The sequence below is a fragment of the Eulemur rufifrons genome, chromosome 16, assembly GCF_041146395.1.
Source record: "Eulemur rufifrons isolate Redbay chromosome 16, OSU_ERuf_1, whole genome shotgun sequence".
Lineage (NCBI taxonomy): Eukaryota > Metazoa > Chordata > Mammalia > Primates > Lemuridae > Eulemur > Eulemur rufifrons.
Genome location: NC_090998.1, coordinates 96,233,484 through 96,252,025, shown reverse-complemented (window position 1 = coordinate 96,252,025; position 18,542 = coordinate 96,233,484). Strand labels below are relative to the sequence as shown.

The window sequence follows — 18,542 nt, the reverse complement described above, 5'->3', positions numbered from 1 at the left end:
TGTTTCTAGGATCCACTCAATGCATCTCCTCATTGAAATTCAGGAAGTGGTTCTGCTGCCCCTGGCTTAGGAGCCGTTTTGCTGAGCTTTTGTTCCCCTGTGAATAGTTCTTGCTGGAAGCCCCTCACCCACAGAGCAGCACTCCCAGGATTTGCAATCTCTGCTTCAGTTTCCACCTGGAGCAGCTGAGTCCACAGCGTCTTGGGGTTGCAGACGGAGTTGCCAGTGGGAGTCGAAAGGCATACCTGCAGGCCCGGGATCAATGAGGCTAAACTTAAAGCCTAAAACTGCCCTGAATCCAGAACATTGAGGTTTGTTTTATGAGGAAAGTGATTTTATTCACCTTCAGAATTAAATGCTTATTTCTTCCTTCAAATTTGCAGCACTCCAGTGTGAGCAATATTTCTTTGTTAAGAAAGGATTTCTTGAAAACAACTTATTTTAATTGAAGTTTTTTCAGAGTGGTCAAAGGCGATGATAATGTCATAAACAACTCGTGACACTGGCTGCAAGCTCCGGCCGTGGTGTCACCACTCTGGCTGGCTGTCCCCCAGGGCCATGACTCGGGAGGAGCCGTTCAGGGAGGAGCTGGCCTATGACCGGATGCCCACGCTGGAGCGGGGACGGCCGCACCCCGTGGGCTACACGGCGGACACGGAGCCTAGCGACCTGCAGCTGTCCAAGAGGGTGCCCCCGTGCCTCAGTGACAAGGCGGGGGTCTTCTCCGTGTTGATGGGGGTGAGTAGCCCGACCTGGTCCCTGAGGGTCCCCTGGCCTGGGTGCCCTTCCCAGGTGGGGCGGGAGGCGTGGCGCTCAGATCCACCCTGCTGCTGCGCAGCCCTGGCTGCCGCCCTGTTTATTTTATGTATTCTCGGAATTATTTTTCTCAATTCCCGAGTATCTGGCACTGGTCCTGATTTGGCCTCTAGACTGTGGCTGAGTCTCCCCAGGGAGGGACAGTCCGGGGCCACACTGAGCCCACAGGGCTATGCACTGGGCCAGGGTGGCCTCCACGACCCTTGACTCTTGGGGGAGGTCCAGGAGGCGTCACCTGGAAAGGGGCCACAGGGCTGGATCAGGCAGGGCAGCACCGAGCACCTGGGGTCTTCCCTGGGGCCCTGGGACGTTTCCCGTGTACACAGATACGGGGACACCTAGATGATCGGCGTCATTTTGGCCTGAGTGTGCCAAGAGCTAGCCCTGCCTCCTGCCAGGGCCTTGCCCGTGCAACACCCTTGTGCCCAGCCCATGGCCACTGACTCTCGGGGTCCTTTCCCAGCTGTCAGCTTGGATTAGCTTCTGCAGCAGTGGGACAGGCATCGTTTCCCAGGCTGCTGCCTGGGAGTGGGTCCTGAAGCCCCTGAAATCGCATGTGTTGGGTGTCTTCTGGGGAGAGGCTCCATGTCTTGCTTTAAGTGTTGACAGACCCCCCCCCCACGGGCTTCTGTCCCCAAATATCAGGGTGGAGTCTGTGCTCTGACTCTGGGGGAGGCCAGTCCACTTCTGGGCTGTGTCTGCCCTGCAGGGAGGCATCCAGGCCGGGCGGGATCCAGGGCCAGGGACAGCTGGTGCTGGTCAGGCGCTGGGCTCAGAGCTGTCCAGGTGCGGCCACAGGGTTAGTGTTTCTTCCTCAGACGTCGGAGGCAGGGCCACGTCTTACCCTGAATTTATATTACTCTTTTCCAGAGCTGCCTTCTCGTGACCTCGGGGTTCTCACTCTACCTGGGGAACGTGTTCCCCTCGGAAATGGATTACCTACGCTGCGCGGCAGGTTCCGTAAGCAACGTTCCCCAGCTGTGGCTGACGGTGCCCAAGCTCACTGTCGCCCACTTGAATTTCTTTCTCTGAGATTTGCAGGTTTCTGTCACTTGTTCCTCATTCAAAATCTCTGTGTGACTTTGGTTTCAAATAGGATTTACCACTTTTGAGAATTACTGACGGAGCAGGTCTGAATCTTACCCTGAAGGTGCCTGTGCAAGAATAGCACTTTGACCCCAGCACGTGGCTGTGTCTCGCTCCGCTGGCCTGGGAGCCGGCCGGAACCTGCCCTGGGGTTTGGGGCTGCACCCCACCTCCTCCTGAAGCTCTGTGGGGCCCATGAGGGGTGCCCACCAGTCCTCTCGGGAGGGGAGCAGAGATAGCCACTGACCTTTGCCCCCCAGCACCCCTGCCCCTGCCTCTCAGGGGCCCGGCCAGCTGGAGCACAGAGCACCCTATTTCCTGGGGTCTCGTGTGTGTCATTGGGGAGCCCTGCTTCCGATGACAGCGCAGGCACAATGCCCCAGGCTCCCGCTTCTGCCTTCCCACCTGCAAGGACAGGGTTGGTGACTGTGTCCCCAAATGTCTCAAAACCAAAGCAGACACATGCTCTCCTTTACCCCATGCCCCACCCTGTGTCCCGGGTCTCTGGGTCTCTGGGTCTCTGCCCTCTCAGAACAAAACTCCTTAAAGGAATGTGACGCTTCTCCCTGCTGTGCTCTGGGAACCTTCTCCTAGGCTTTTTGTCCTCCCCCGGGACAGCCCTCCCAGCCTCTGCCTCTGTCCCTGCTCGTTCCCTGCCCTCCTTCTCCCCAGCCCTCGGCCCTCAAGGCCCCTGGGTGGGTTCCATGCTGAGTCTGTCCCCACCCGACTGACACCCGCTCAGGCCACTGTGGGTGTCCCCTGCCTCCCACCTGACACTGCTGTGCTTGCCCCTCAGACGGCTCCCTGCTGCCGGGGCTGGGGTCCACGGCCTGACCAGCTGGCCCACTGGGCCCACCTCGGCCGCTGCCCTGCTCCCTGGCCCTGACTCCTGGTCTCAGGGTCGCAGCGGGACAAGAACGCCCTAAGCAGATTCTTTTTCCTTTTTGGGTAACTCTTCAGCTAAGACTGTCCTGGCCTTGTGCTTTCATAGTTACATTCTGGGCTTCGAACCGTGTCCAGCTAGAATAGTGGTCGTTATCGAATGTCTTTTAGCTCATCAGAAAAATAAAAACTTTTCTCAGAATAAATTGTTTTGAAGCATCTGGGGGCTGTTCTATGTCAAGCAAAGCCCCTGCGTCAGGTGGACTGGCAGTTCATGTTTTGATGAAGTGATTCGGATCATTCCGGAAACTTGAACATTACGTTTTATTAAAGTGGCGGTTGTGGCCTGCAGGGGTGCGGGGGACCCATGGCTCCCCGCTCTGGTTCCTTTGCAGTGCGTCCCCTCAGCGCTCGTGAGCTTCGCCGTCTCCAGGAGAAACGTCAACGCGGTGAGTCCGGCCCCGGCCAGTCCTCCGCGGCCGGCAGGTGGGCGCCGGGGGGGGGGGGGGAGGGTCCCAGAGGTCACCCCGAGACTGTAGGGCCCCCCGCCCTGCCCCCTGCCTGCAAGAGGGGTGGGGAGAATCCTGTGACGGATTCTCACCTGGCACGGTGTTGACTACTTTGAGTTACCGACCTGGAGTTTGGTGTGATGTTACTCTTATTTCTTTAGTAATTCAAGGAAGCAAAACCCCTCCTGCTCTGTTTTTCAGATTCCTAATTTTCAGATACTGTTCGTTTCCACGTTTGCTGTGACCACCACGTGTTTAATATGGTTTGGATGCAAACTCGTCCTGAACCCATCAGCAATAAACGTGAGTGACCGCACCGTGCCGTGGCCACGCGGGTTTCACGCTCTGGGTCTTGCAGGGACACCAGTGCGGTGGCTCCACCGTGGGTGACCGTGAGGTGGTTTGTTAAGTTAGAAACGTACGGTGTTTGTCATGGTGCTTGAGTTCAGCAAACACTGAGAATGTTATTGACGCTGCTGAAGAAAAGGATGGACTTTCTTGGACTCCTTTAATTGATTCTGGTGGGTTTATTGATACACAATATTTTTAACATGTCTTTTGAAACACTGCTTAAAAATCCGCAGTAACATAATGGTGTATCCCATCAACTCTGCACTGCCGTTGATCCTAAAACACAGTCGTCTTACGTACCTGTAAGAAAAATGGGAAAATGTTGTCATTTAAATTATGACACCAAAAGAGAAAAATCTCACATCAAACCAGGACCTGATCAGAGATGCCTCATAAAAAGCCTCCGGCTCTGTGTGAAATGTTGAACACTTTCTTTAAGACCGGGAAAAGCACATGGTGGCTCTGAGGATGTCTTAGCTCGTCTAGTAAGGCAAGAAAACCAAAAAGCAACCGCTGTATCAAACTCACGAGGAACCCAAACTGCCATTGTGTGCAGAAGGGTTGATCCTCTGCTGAAGTAGCCGTTGGGACTGTGGGGGGCGTGTAGCAAGGTCGCTGGGTGTGAAAATCAATGTACAACATTGTTTCCACCAGCAACAAACAATCAAAAACGTAACTTAAATACAGATATCATTTTATGGAATTAACATATAGAGTTCCTGGGAATACATCTAGCAAAAGATCTGCAAGACTGGTAGAAAATTATGACACTTTCTTGTTAGAGACATCCTCAGTAAATGCAGGACTGGACCATGCACGAGACCTGGAGTCGCAGAGAGGAGGTCCTGTCGGGGGCCCAGAGCAGACGCCCCGTAGTCACAGCCCCCGGGCCAGGGAAGGGAGCCCCCTTGAGGAGCAGCGTGGGGGTGCACTTCCCCACAGCCGGGAGTTATTGCAGGCTGTCCCCCTAAGCAGGGTGGTCTCGGCGCAGCCAGAGGAACCGTCCCTGGGTCAGGTCAGCCCGGTGACGCCATCACCTGGGTCCTGCCCCAGACCTGCACGGCTGAGGCACGGCCGGGAGCACCGTTCTGTCCTCCCCCGACACAGGAGCACATACCGAGGAAAAGGGTGACGGAGTCCCCTGGGATGGAGGAAGGGCCCCGGGGGCGGGAAGGGCGCCCCGCAGTCCCGTCAGGGAAACGGGCAGAACCAGGTCTCCAGCCAGAGCCGCGGGAGCCGTGCCACGCCCCGCTGCAGGCCTGCGTCTGAGGATGCTCAGGCTCTGTGAAGACCCCGGAGAGCACCTGCTCGCACACCTGGAGCCGGGAAGGTGCTGGAGGAGGGCGGAGCGGCACCACCTGTCAGCGCGAAAATTCCAAACCCAAACCAACGTCTGCCACCCAGAGCAGCACCAGCACATGGCAGGTGCCCACAATTACAGGATGAAAGACGGAACAGATAAATAAATGGGGAACTATACCTGGAACCACGCCCACCCTGCCTCCCACTGGGAGTGTGGCCAGGGACCAGCAGAATCAGCCCCCGGGGGCAGGGTCCCTGTCGAGCTCCGACAGTGACTGAGCGTCAGCTACCCGAAGCCACGTGGACAAACCTTAGGAGCCACGTCTGAACCACTGGTGCCCAAAAGCAGCATCTCGCCTAAGCACACACGTGAGCCATGTAACAGAAACCCGAGATGTGTCTCTGAGCAGCCTGTTGGGGGGTTCCCTGTCAGCCCCTCCCCACATCCTCTGAGCCTGGATGGGGGGATAGCCCCAGGGGTCCTCTGGGAAGTGTGTGTGGTTGTTCTGTCCCCAGACGGCGCCTGGCCACAGAGCTCGTCTCTCCTTGCGTCTCCCACCTGCCCACCCCACCGCGGGGCTGCGTACCTGTCCATGGCCCGCACTTTAAACCCAGCTTGTCTTGTTCACAGGAAGGACTTGCTTTTGGGTAGTATATTAAATTCCTGATAGAAATGTTTCTGCTGCCGGCTCTTGTGGGTTTTTCTGGTACCAGGCGACACCACGCTCCCTACCGAGAGGGCTTGCAGCCCACCTTAGAGCCCTGTCGGGGACGTCCCTCCTGCTTTTCCCCTTCGCCCTTCTTTTCCAAAGTGGACCTTCCTTTCTTCCCTCCTTCCTTCCTTTTTCCTTCCTCCCTCCCTCCCTCCTTCCTTCCTGTCTGGCAGGCTGTCAACCACCATGCCCGGCTAATTTTTCTATTTTTTGTAGAGACGGGGTCTTGCTATTGCCAGGCTGGTCTTGAACTCCTGGGCTCAAGCCATCCTACTGCCTGGGCCTCCCAGAGTGCTGGGGTTACAGGCGTGAGCCACCGCGCCCGGCCAGTTGATTCTGTGTCCAGCAACTTTGCTGAACTCTCTTATTCTTATAGTTTTTCTGGGGATTATGTTGGTTTTTCTGTGTTGGAGATCATGTCTTCTGCATTTCAGCATTCCTATTCCAACCTTACGTCTCTTCTTTTCTTTCCTTTCTTTACAGCTTTGGCCGAGCTCCCGGGACTGTGTGAGACAGTAGTGTATGCCTGGGTCTCCCTGTCCCACTCCTGGCCTTCCTGGAATGTATCTGAACATGTCCATTCACTTTTTTTTTTTTTTTGAGACAGAGTCTCACTCTGTTGCCCAGGCTAGAGTGAGTGCCGTGGCATCAGCCTAGCTCACAGCAACCTCAAACTCCTGAGCTCAAGCGATCCTCCTGTCTCAGCCTCCCAAGTAGCTGGGACTACAGGCATGCACCACCATGCCCGGCTAATTTTTTTTTCTATATATATTTTTAGCTGTCCATATAATTTCTTTCTATTTTTAGTAGAGATGGGGTCTCGCTCTTGCTCAGGCTGGTCTCGAACTCCTGAGCTCAAACGATCCGCCCACCTCGGCCTCCCAGAGTGCTAGGATTACAGGCATGAGCCACCGCGCCCGGCCCCATTCACTTTTTGATACATAACTTTGGCCAAGTTAAAAATGTTCCCTTCAGCGTCAGGTTTGCTGTGAGTTTTTTATTTTAAAAACATAAATATGAGGCCGGGCTTGATGGCTCATGCCTATAATCCTAATATTCTGGGAGGCCGAGGCAGGAGGATCGCTCAAGGTCAGGAGTTTGACACCAGCCTGAGCAAGAGCGAGACCCCATCTCTACTAAAAAATAGAAAGAAATTATCTTGACAACTAAAAATATATATAGAAAAAAATTAGCCAGGTATGGTGGCACATGCCTGTAGTCCCAGCTATTTGGGAGGCTAAGGCAGGAGGATCGATTGAACTCAGGAGTCTGAGGTTGCTGTGAGCTAGGCTGATGCCACGGCACTCACTCTAGCCCGGGCAACAGAGTGAGACTCTGTCTCAAAAAAAAACCAACGTAAATATGTGTTGAGTTTGATATAGCAGTTGCTTTTTTGTATGAGGCCTTTCCTCACCTGGTTAATCAGCGTGGTGAGCTGCATTGGTGGCCGTGGCTGGTGCTGGACCCCTGAGGGGCCCCTCTTGCCCGCAGCGGCGTCTTCCCAGCGTCCTGGTGCGCCGACCGGCCGGCGCTGAACTCGGGGTGTGTGTGTCGCCGTTCCCGAGTGAAGGGGCCTATTTCCTTCACCTGGGTTTGGAATCGAGGTTATCGTGCCCTTTCTTGTTGGTTCGTCTATTCCCTCCTGTGGTTCTGTGAGTTGTTACTAATATTTTATGTATTTTGAGGCTCTGTTGTTAGTTAAATATGGGCTACATTGTTTCTTTTTTAAATTTATTTTTGAATTATCATCCAGATAAGTAGCCTTTGTAAAACACATAGCTCTGTGAATGTTAGCACAGGCATAGATTTACGTCAAAGCAACCCAGTCAAGACCTAGACTAGTTGCATCACAAACACCCCAAACACTGTGTTTCCAGTGTCTGGCAATGACTCGGGAGCGGCGCAGACGTTTGTGTGCAGGTTTGCGTGGGAACAAGGGGGGCTTAGGTTGGGGGTCGGCAGACTCCGGCCCTCGGCCTGCCTTGGTCCGGCCTCTGAGCCAACGGTGGGTTAAAAAGCCAAAGAAACCCCAGAGGTGCACGTGAGGCAGAGACGTGTGAGTCCAGCAGGCCTGACCGCTGGCCCTGGGCAGAAAAGGCGGCCGACCACGGTCTAGGGCCCCGCACGGGCCTGTCCGCGAGCCGGGCTGACAGCTCTGGGGGAGGGCGCGGCGGCTGAAGTGCGTCTCCTTCGCAGATCAACTTCAACCTCATCCTGCTGCTGCTGCTGGAGCTGCTCATGGCGGCCACCGTCATCGTCTCTGCTCGGTCCAGCGAGGAGTTCTGCAAGAAAAAGAAGGTGGGTGTAGCTTCTGGCCCCGCGCCACAGAGCGGTGGGACGTCCCCCAGGGCCAGCGCGTCACTGCTCACCTGCAGGTGGGAGGTCGGGTGTCAGTGGCCTTGCGAGGCGAAGGCGAGATGCCACCCCCCCCCCCACTCCCCGAGTGCGGCCCCGGCAGAATCACGAGGAGAAACAGCTGCTGAAAACACCTCGTGAACTGGGATTACGGCAGCTGACACACTTGCGTGTACAGGGGACTTTCTCCTCAAGCCTGAGATCCGCTGGTGACTGTGAGAGGGTCACGTTGCGTTCCGAGCACAGGCCGGCGGGTGCGCTGCCCGCGGGGGCTGGGCGGGAGAGCAGAGCGGAGCCGCATGGCCTGCAGGGCTGGGTGTGACGATGCTCTGTCTCGCTCTAGGGTTCTGTCTCCAACACCACCAGTGTTGTGGAGGAAGTGACGTTTCCTGCTCGGGTCCTAAAGTCCTACTCGGTAAGGGAAACTCATCTTTATTTTTCCTCTTCTTATTTCATTTTATTGAGGTGGGGGTTGAGGCTGGAATAAAGCATCACATTTATTTCTCAAGATGACTAAGACACGGCCACGTAGACTGTGGGCGTGAGCGTGTAACTCATCTGCCAGGGAGACTTCAGTCCGTTTATTGCTATCGTTGGTGACAAAATACCTGATCTTAAAAGGTGCCAGTGTTCCTTAGGTTTCAGGGGACAGGGCTTGGTATCACTATAGGTATGGTCACAGGGGTGTCCTGGCTGACACTGTTGTCCCCAGGGAATCCCTGAGCCCTCAGCGTCCCCTTCACGCTCAGCGTCCTGGTCCAAGGATAAGTCACGTGGCCGCTCTCCTGTTACCCATGTGTGTCTTTTGTGCCCGTTCTGTTTTTCTGTCTTTGGCCGACCGGTTCTGTCCGCGCATGAGCTGTTAGGAACGTGCCCGGGTGTGGCACTACCGATTTCCCTTTGTAACGCAGTGGCTTCCTGGCGTGTTTGGTTACGTGCGTGTAGAGCCGCTCCCTGGTGACTTCCTGTCATCGCCCTCAGTGACCCGTGGTATCTTCGTGACGCCTTTGCCGCGAAGTCCGTGTTAGTGGGTTTAAGCGCGTCCGTGACCCTTTGGCTGATACCTGCCCCATGACCTTTCTCTCCCTTCCCTCCAGCTGTCCTGGCTCTCGTGTTTGCTGTGTCTCACAGACAGCGCGTGGCCGTGGCTGCATTTCACTCTTGATCCCGTCTCTCATTCTCTCCGTAACCCTTTTGACAGTGCTTGCCGACTTAGTCATCTTTGTTTCCAGCATCTTTTTTGTTCTCTATTTTCCCCAGGGCTTTTTCCTCTCTGCTCCCTGTCCCTCCGCCTTCGTGGGAATTGGTGGAAGCTCCTTCCTTCCTTTCCCCTCTAATTTTGGATTGCAAATTCAGCATTTTCCAGTGTTGTTTTAGAGGCTGTCGGTAACGGGTCACCCGCCCCTGCCACGCCGGCGCTTCACTGCGAAAGGTGCAGCCTCCTGTCTGCCTCCTCCAGTCCTGTTTGCTCCCCTTTCTTTTGCATTTCGTCCTTTCCTTTAGGGGGTTCTGGAGGGACTGTCTGTTTCTGACAGGGCTTTCAGGCGTTTGCCAGTTTCCTCGCAGTCCGGGCATCGGTTTTCCCTGAGCGTTTACTTGTCCCGCCGTCTGCTGTGGCCCAACTGCCGTCCCTCGTAGGCGGCCTCCGTTTCTGGAGTTTTCCGTTCTGTGGTCGTGATCTCGCAGGCGGGAATGCCGTCGCACTTGTCCACCCGGGGTCTTGTGCCCTCCGAGGGGACAAACGTCCCCACCCGGACACGTGCCCCAGCCCTGCATTTGGACCTCACGGCTGTTCTCCACGTGTGCAGGGTTTTTGGGCGTTTGCTTCCTTTCCAGTCTTCCTGTGGGGGCAGGGCTGGGACCTCTGGTGGTCCTGTGTCTCCGCCCCACCCTGTCAGGTCAGCGCCTCAGCCAGGTTTCTGTGGGGAACAGGAGCGGGAGGGAATCTCTACTCCGGAGGTTCTGCGTCAGGAGAGCGACGTGGGCAGTCACTGCTGCCAGCGAGTGAGGGCTGGGCCGGGGGCTCCCACCCACTCCCCCAGGGGCTGGTCTGGGGCAGCCACCGAGCCACGACCTGCACCCTGGGGTGTCTGGGGTCATCCCCACTTCCCAGGGCCAGGCACAGGCCCTCTCGAGCAGACGCTGTCCCTTGTCACCCTCCAGGTCGTCGAGGTGATCGCGGGTGTCTCCGCCGTCCTCGGGGGGATCATCGCTCTGAACCTGGATGACACGGTCTCGGGCCCCCACCTCTCGGTGACATTCTTTTGGATCTTAGTGGCTGTGAGTACACCCTGGCTGGTCTCCTGGTTCTTCTGCCACAGCTCAGGCCACTCCCCGTGGGAGACAAGGGTCACGAGGTCACCAGGCCTCGCTGGGCCGGGCTGGGGGAGGGGCCGTCTGCCCCAGGAGCTGCAGCGACCCCTCCGAGGCTTCGAGGCTTCGCAGAGTCTAACCCTGAACAAGCAGCTGCCAACCCTAACAGGCCGGTCTGCAGCGACGTGCCTGTGCCCAGCATGGGGTGACGGGGCCAAGGGACCCCACCCCACCAGTGGAGACCAGCACGGGATCTCCGGTGTGACCACAGGTTGGACTCTGGATCGGGAACCAACAGACGGCTCTGAAAAGAGCCATATCGGGACAATTGCGGGAATCTGAACACGGACTGTGTCGGATGATGCCAGTGAATCCGCGTCGTCTCGGGGGAGGGGCTGCATGAGCACGACAGGTCGTCCCCCGGGCCCAGCCCACACTCGGGTCCAGGCGTGGGGCTGCGAGAGCACGGACGGCCCAGCTGTGGCCAGATGTCAGCACTCGGAGACTCCAGGGGCTTCCGAGGTTCCCTGTACCGTTTGTCCTTTCAGCTTTCCTGTGGGCTTGAACGTTTCACACCAGCGGCTGAGGAGCAGAGCACACAAAGCCCCTGAAACACCTAACAGGGCTTGTGCTCTGCGAAAGGAGAGCTTCGTTGCTCGTCAAGGGCTGCAGCCTGCTGGGCTGCGTCCCAGCGGGAAGCGGAGCCCGGCCAGAGCCAGGCGCTCCCGTCAGAGACAGAAGGGAGCAGGGTTTTGCACTGAGCGGGGTGGTCAGATACACGTACCCCGCAAGCTACAGGAGAAGGGAAACCATACACCCAACTGTGCTTCATCCTCCCACCGCATCAGGGCAGGGACCTCGTTCTTAAGGGGTTTCTGGGCCCCCTTGGCCGGGAGGGGCCCATTCGGTCCTCAGAGGGCTCAGGGTTTCATTTCTGGTTCACACCTCCAGGAGGACGTCTGCATCCCCACAGCCCCGTCCCCCCCAGGACCACACGGCCCCCACTGGCCCTGCAGAGCCAGGCAGCCCAGGGGGAGGGACACGCGTGCCAGACGGGAGAGCACGTGTTGGAGCGTTGCCTCTGAGATGTTTCCTTTTCCTCTTAGTGTTTTCCAAGTGCCATCGCCAGTCACGTGACAGCAGAATGTCCCAGCAGGTGTCTGGTAGGTGAGGGCTTGTCCCCTGGTACCCGCAGGCTGGGCCACGGCCTGGCCATCTCCCCCACAGCCACGTTGCAGCTGCAGCCTTGGGAACCAGGAGGCAGGGGCTGCCCGGGCGGGGCAGGGGCTGGGGGGGAGGGACCTCGGGGAGCTTGTCCTTGGGGAGCTGGACGCAGCCACAGGAGGGTGTGGGGGGAGACGCCCGAGGAGGACCCGGGCTGAGGCTGGCGCAGAAGGACTGTCTGTGGGCTCCGGGGACCCCGCCCTGTCTTGGATGAAACTCCTGGTGTGACGGTCAGAGCTCCCTGAGCCTAAGCAAAGGGCACGGGCGGCCCAGTCCCCAAGGCTGATGCGTCCTGTGTTTGTGACTGCCGCTGAGCTGAGGCCTCAGTGCCCGCAAGGCGAGAGCCCACACTGGGCATAATGTACAGCCCAGACGCCGGGGCCTGTGGCCTGTTTCCGAGGCTTGGTGTGGGCATCGCTCCACAATTCGGGGAGATCTGAGGGAGGTTAGAGGGCCAGGTGTCACCCATGAAGGGGTGATCCGTGCAGAGTGCTGTTTTTTCAAGAGTGGAGAATTGTGCGCACATTTAAAAAAACTTACGTGACGCTCTGCCTTGAGTCAATGGGCAAAGGTTTCAGCACAGCCGCACACGGCAGGGCTCCTGCTGCCGGCAGGCGCGGGCTCTGGCCTCCTCCCTGCGGAGGTGCCCAGGCGCAGGGCCGGCCAGCAACGCCTGCTCTCTGCCAGGTGGAGGTGCTGATCGCCGTGACCAGCCTCACGGCCCCGCTGCTGTCCACAGCCTCCGGGTACTTGTCGTTCAGCGTGATGAGGATCGTGGAGACTTTCACAGATTACCCCCCAGCCATAAAAGTATGTATCCTTTTATTTCATTTTAAACTCTCTAGCAACACGGTGCGGCTGTGCTGTTGGCACGCGTCGGAGGGAGGGGCTCGTGGGGATGTGGGCTCTGTCCCAGGTGGTGGCCAGGGACAGGCGGTGGTGGGGGACAGGCGGTGGCCAGGGACAGGCGGCAGCCGCCAGCAGCATTGGCTCTGCACAGCCTGCTCTGGGTGGTGCTGGCATTAGCGTGGCGTGAGGTGGGGCCTCGTTTCTCCTTCCGTGTGGATGACCAGGTGAGTCCGCCCTGTTCCCTGGCCATCCTGCCTCGCTGCCTGGCAGGGCCAGCTCTCCCCTGGTGTCCACCCAGCTGCTCCCGGCCACTGTGCCCCGTCCCCCGGCCCTGGATCTGGGGTGTTCTCTGCCCACACGCTGTTGGGATTCCTACTGCAATTGCATTACGTTTATGAATTTGAAGAGATTTGAGATTGTGACTTTGAGCCTTTCCAAGTTTGAACCTATTTCTAGAGGCGACTTCTGTACAGTCTTTTGACAGTTTTGGGTAATTCTCTCCGTAAGGCTCAGGCACTGCGGCTAGACCAGGTGTGGCAGAGGGAAGACCGCCCCGCTGTCCTCCTGGATGCGCACGCTCTGCCCCCCCACGACGTGGCCGGTGCCCTCCCGGGACCCACAGCCGGGCCCTGCGCCCATTGCTCTGCGGCATCGGCGCCTCCCAGCTGCCCCAGTGGACGGAGCGGGAAATACATGTGTTCTCAACCACCACGAGTTCATACTGGTATTTCCAGTTCACATTTAACATTCTAGGGTTTTTTCTGGACTTTTTTTGTTTGCTGCCCCCCATTCCAAAAATCTTGTTTCCTGTAACATTTAATATCTCACTACTTGATTTTGTCTCACACTACGCATGTAACTGTTCATACTTCCAGCATTATTGCTACAGCTGAGTGAGCGGAGGCTTCCTTCCTGCCTTCAACACGAACCGTGCCAGGAGGGACAGTCACACGTCGTCTGTGTGTCGACACCTGGACCTGACACGCCATGAGGTGTCATGGCTGCTGGTTGTGTTCCTTTTTAGGGTTTGGTACTTCCCCCCCACCTTTTGTGGTATTTTAAAATACATAAAGATTTACACAGTTCAAAGAGCCAACACCACATGAAAGGTGGACTCAGAGACGTTGCGGTCCTTGCTCTACCTGTTCCTCTCACAGGCCACCGTGTCGTCACTATTTTTCTTCCTTTCTCACAAGACAGGTTGCTCACTGCAATCGCTATTCTGCACTTTGCTTTTTTTTTTTTAGCTCAGTAATTATCCAGGCGTTTCCTCAGGCCTGGGGGCATCGGAGCTCTGTGTTCTCATTGCCCCTGCACTCGTGCCCAGCCACCCAGCCCGTCCTCGCGGCGGCAAGTGCGTCATTTCCCAACATGTGCAGGTGTGAATGACTCCTCCAGCGGCCTTGTGTGCACGCTTCCTCGTGAATCCTTGCGGCGTGTCTTTAGGATAACCAGCCAGGAGAGAGACTGCCGGGGCAGAGGGTGGACGCATCTGTAATGTGTTAATAGTTTCATCTCCAAAATGTCCCGTTTCCCCTCCTGCCAAGGGCCCAGAGCACTGCCTCCCCCCTCGCCTCCCCACCCCCCCTGCCCCACCGGAGAGAGGGCCTCGAGGAGCTTTTGTAGCGCGTGACTGCGAGGACCTTTGACTGTGCCCAGGGCGTTTGCACTTCTTCTCCTGTGAGCTCTGCTCAGGCCTTCCGCCCGTCTCCCGCGGCTTTTAAGAGCTCTGGCATCGGGGGGACGGAGCCGCCACTGTGATGGGAGATGCCCAGGCGGCCTCAGCCTGGCAGTTGTTCTTTGTTCTGTTTGTCGTGATTCTTGTCATGTGAAAGCTTTTTTGTTTTTATATAGCTAAATTGATCGATACTTTTCCTTAATTGCTTCTGATTTCAAGGCATGATTAGAAAGCGTGGGACACGTGTGTCCACTGGAGTTTATCGCACACGAAACCCCTGCCTCGTCTGGGTCTGTCTCTGCTCTCTCTTCCTGCTTCCTTCCCGCAGGCCGTCCACGCGCCCCGCAGCCTGCGCTGCTCATACGGGTTCACCACATGCTCAGCGTCGGGCAGGGCCGGGGGCCCACTTACTAAGTGCTCTTCTCTTGTAGCTTGGATTTTTTGTACGAATTTTGGAATCGACATACCTGCTCTGGAGACTGCAATGTTGCTTTTTTTTTTTTTTTTTTTTTTTTTTTTTGAGACAGAGTCTCACTCTGTTGCCCAGGCTGGAGTGCCGTGGCATCACTGTAGCTCACTGCAACCTCCAACTCCTGGGCTCAAGTGATCCTACTGCCTCAGCCTCCTGAGTAGCTGGGACTACAGGCATGCACCACCATGCCTGGCTAATTTTTTCTATATATTTTTAGTTGTCCAGCTAATTTCTTTCTATTTTTTTAGTAGAGACGGGGTCTTGCTCTTGCTCAGGCTGGTCTCAAACTCCTGACCTCGAGTGATCCTCTGGCCTCGGCCTCCCAGAGTGCTGGGATTACAGGCGTGAGCCACCACACCTGGCCCAATGTTGCTATTTTTTATTGGGACCACCTTAACTTTATGAATTAACTTGAGAAGAGTTGTTTGTTCCGTGACATTGGAAAGTGCGGGGTTCCTTTTTGTGTTAACAATTAGTTGCTTCGTATTTCCCGGGTCCAGCGCTGGCAGGACGCCCATGTGGCGCACGGAGGGTTCTGGGTGCGTTGAGGGTGTTCTGACCCTTGGGCTCGCAGGCTCTTCTGTGCCCTCCCCGGCTGGGCCCCTAGCACCTCCTCCTGCCCTCCCCAGCGGCTCCCTCTGGCCCAGGCATTGCCCAGCCCCCTCCTCTCCCCCAGCTGCTCAGTGGATCTGGGGCGGCCCGAGCTCCCTGCCGGGACCCCTGCCCCTCTCGCCTTCTGCTCAAGGCCCTCGAGGGCCGACTCTGTCTCCCGCTCACACACCTGGAAGGTTGTCATCCCCTGTGCCTCATACGCACAGCCTTGGCGTGGCCACAGGTGGTTTTGCCGGTCCCCTCACGGACCCTTGTGGTGGCTGGGGCAGGAGGGGGCGGGGGGACAGGGACACCCACAGCCAGCGCTGTGCGCCGCCTGGTTCTGGGCCCGTCGGCCCCTGCGAAGGGCCCGGCTCACGGCACGCCCTGCCCACAGCAGTCCTACGACCTGCTCCTGCTCCTCCTGATGCTGCTGCTGCTGCTGCAGGCCAGTCTCAACACGGGCACCGCCATCCAGTGCGTGAGCTTCAAGGTCAGCGCCAGGCTGCAGGGCGCGTCCTGGGACGCCCAGCCTGGCCCACAGGAGCGCCCGGCCGGGGAGGTGAGTGGCTCCCAGACCCGAGCACTGGCGCCTGCCCAGTCCTTCAGGACTTGCTCTGCCACTCTGGGGTTTTAAGAACACCACAGAAAAATCTTGAGGAAGTAAAATATTTTTTTAAAAATTCGTTTTTTTAAAAAAACAACTAGGCAAACCCAAACCCATTCTTGGAAAACGTAACGGACTCAATGGTTTCGGTTTTGCTGTTACAAACATAGGACTCAAGGATTCCAGGACGTCTCCAAAGTCTCCTTCCCTGCTGGGGACACCAGCTCTGCAGGGCAGGGGACACCACCAGCCTGGTGTGTGAGTCCCTACAGATGGGGTGTCAGTGACCTCTGGCTGGCAGGCTAGGGAGGTCATGCTGTCCCTCTGCCAGGCTCATGGCCACCTGGATGATACTGTCCCCTCAGGCCCTGCCTGTCGCCCCCACAACTGAAAGGCGAGCTGCCCGCTGGGATTGTCCCCGGGCAAACCTGCCCCTGCCTCAGGTGCAAGTGCCCGTGATGAAGGCCTGCGGTGCCCCGAGTGCCCGGGTGGACACTTGGCCTGGCCTCTGGGCCCCGCGGCGCCCTCGGGAGGTGTGGCCCTAGGTAGGCGGCCACTGCCTGGGCTCCGCACACTGCCAGCCTCCCCACATGCTGTGCCCGCTGCGGCCTGGGGACACGCTCATGCCCTGGGCCCTTTCTCAGGCGACCTCTCCACCCTGTCCTGGTGCCACTCCCTTCACCCCTGCTTCCTTGACGGCATGGCTCTGCTGTCATTGTTACCTGGCTGTGGTCAGCGTGCCCACTGGGATGGCAGTCCCCGGGCCCTAGGAGAGCCACTTGGCTTCGTACTGCTCTCACTGGACTCCTGGGGCTCAGGGTGGACGCCGGGGCTGGCGCTGTTGCCCCTCGTATCTGGGGGCGTCTGGTCACCTTGGCCCCGATGTCCTCAGCACATGCCCCCCACCTGGGCAGCCTCCCCCCTGGAACCAGGGCGTGGGCTGAGTGAAGATGCCCCCAGGCTCTGCACCGCAGAGGACCCTCCAGAGCCCCGTGCAAGGGGCATGGCGACTCCCAGATAGTGGAGAAGAGGCCTCTTCTCTCTCCTAGAGGCCCAGGGGATGTTTCCTCCCCTTCTTTCACATTCAGAGAAAACTTGTAAAGCCGCGAGAGTGCCCGGTGCTGCCTGTGGCTGGGCGGCGTGTGTCTTCCTGCCACACCGGCAGCCCTGGTGACGTAACAGCTTTCCTGTCTTGGTCACAGGTGGCCAGAAGCCCCGCAAAGGAGTTTGACAAGGAGAAAGCGTGGAGAGCCGTGGTGGTGCAGATGGCCCAGTGACTACAGCACAGGGAAACTGAGTCGCGGTGTGGGCCTGGCCGCAGCGCACCACACTGCGCAGACGCTGGCTGCCCTCTGGGTGCCACCTTCTAACACGTGCTTCCCTCCTGTGAGGGCAGAGCAGGCTGCGAGGTGGCCTTTTCTCGTCTTACGGTAGTTTAATTTTGAAATAGGCAAGGGGTTGGCTCTTTTGTGCTGTGTCAGACCAGTCGGTCCCGTGCTGCCCGGCGGCCCGGGCTCCCTGGGCTGAGGAGGGGCGTGGGTCCTGCCTGCCGAGAGCCCGGCTGGTGCGCAGGGTCCCAGCGCGGCTTCCCACCCCCTCGCAGCTGGGCTGGAGTCAGGTCTCCGGGAGTCAGTATCTGGGCAGACTTAGACCCGAGTTCCCGCGCCACCCTGACCCAGCTCCCTGTGTCGGCTCTGCCCGTGCCAGCCCCGTTGTGCCAGCCCGGCCTGGATCGCATCGGGGGGCCCTTCCCTTCTGGGATGGCCGCTGAGCACCGTCTGCTGGGCAGGTGAGGCCGAGCACCTCCGTCCTGTGCGGGGCCACGGGGCCGTCCTCCCCAGAGCCCAGACACTCGGCTGTGGCTGCTGCTGCTTTTCCCACGTGACATCCACACGCGAGTTTTTGCGCTGTCTTCATGCTGAACCCTGGTCCCCGTCCCCAGGTGTGGCCACGGCCCCAGGTGTGGCCACGGCCCCAGGTGTGGCCACGTCCAGTGTGGAGCTTCAGTGTTCTCTGGGGTGTGGCCAGGCCCAGGGCTTTGGAACCTGGCGTGACTTGCTGGCCCCGGTGTCTGGGCGAGCCCAACGCTCTCCTCCCACATTGGCTCCCCGGACTCCTCACGGGGTCGTCACTGGGCGTCTCGGCGCCCTCTCCGCCTCCCAGCCAGTGCTCCGTTCGCATCCTCGCTCACTTGAGGTGCGGCTGGGGTCAGGGGTGTTCTCCACCTCTGCTGTTTTGGGGTCTCGGGGCACTGACACGCCCTCTGCACAGCCCACACCATCACTGCCCACCTGCCCGGCTGCAGGCACCGTCTGGGGGTGAGGATAACATTGGCTTTGATTAAAATCACGGCCAAGAATTGCTCTGTGTGCCACCTGCTAGTGGCACGGACACCAGTAAAGCCGCGTGAGTTGGGGGCACTTGTGAAACCAGAGTGTTGTCAGTTGTTTAGTAATTACTTTCCGGCAGGTGCTTTCATTCACGGGCTACGCCCCCAAGTGGTTTTCTGTCCTCTGGCCCGAGATGAACAGTGGTGTTGAGGAAGACACATTGCTGTGTCCTGAGTTGGGCGGCGCTAGTGGGTTCCCAGAGCCAGTGGGACCGTCAGGGTCAAAGACCTGGTAGTCCTGGGAGATGAGGACTGGGTGGGGCCGGTGGACCTGGGGGGGCGCCGGGATCCTCCCAGGTTTCTCACTTCCTAACGGGAGTGATGCCAGCTGCCAGGACACCCTTGATATTCGTGATAAGTGGCTCAATATTCTTCATCAGAGAAGGAAGGCGGGCAGACTCCTGA

At 58.0% G+C, this 18,542-nt stretch overlaps 1 protein-coding gene across 5 annotated transcripts; it reads left to right on the top strand.

Moving 5' to 3' along the window:
• The first annotated feature begins 558 nt into the window (after positions 1–558).
• Positions 559–17,025, top strand: MLC1 (modulator of VRAC current 1). Of its 5 annotated transcripts, XM_069490796.1 has the most exons (11): positions 559–738; positions 1,687–1,776; positions 3,180–3,233; positions 3,495–3,596; positions 7,856–7,957; positions 8,358–8,429; positions 10,178–10,294; positions 11,434–11,490; positions 12,239–12,361; positions 15,539–15,703; positions 16,951–17,025. In XM_069490796.1, exons 1-11 carry the CDS (start codon positions 559–561, stop codon positions 17,023–17,025), a joined length of 1,137 nt encoding a protein of 378 aa, XP_069346897.1. The 5 variants fall into 5 exon arrangements, with proteins under 5 accessions (XP_069346897.1, XP_069346899.1, XP_069346900.1 ...); XM_069490798.1 differs by lacking the exon at positions 1,687–1,776; XM_069490799.1 differs by lacking the exon at positions 3,495–3,596.
• Positions 17,026–18,542: the final 1,517 nt, after the last annotated feature.

What these genes read in the sequence shown, in the direction of transcription:
- MLC1 (XM_069490796.1), top strand. Translation starts at nt 559, where the DNA reads ATGACTCGGGAGGAGCCGTTCAGGGAGGAGCTGGCCTATGACCGGATG. An exon ending in TACGCTGCGCGGCAGGTTCC is followed by an intron (nt 1,777 to 3,179) that starts GTAAGCAACGTT and finishes GTTCCTTTGCAG; the next exon opens with TGCGTCCCCTCAGCGCTCGT. An exon ending in TGAACCCATCAGCAATAAAC is followed by an intron (nt 3,597 to 7,855) that starts GTGAGTGACCGC and finishes TCTCCTTCGCAG; the next exon opens with ATCAACTTCAACCTCATCCT.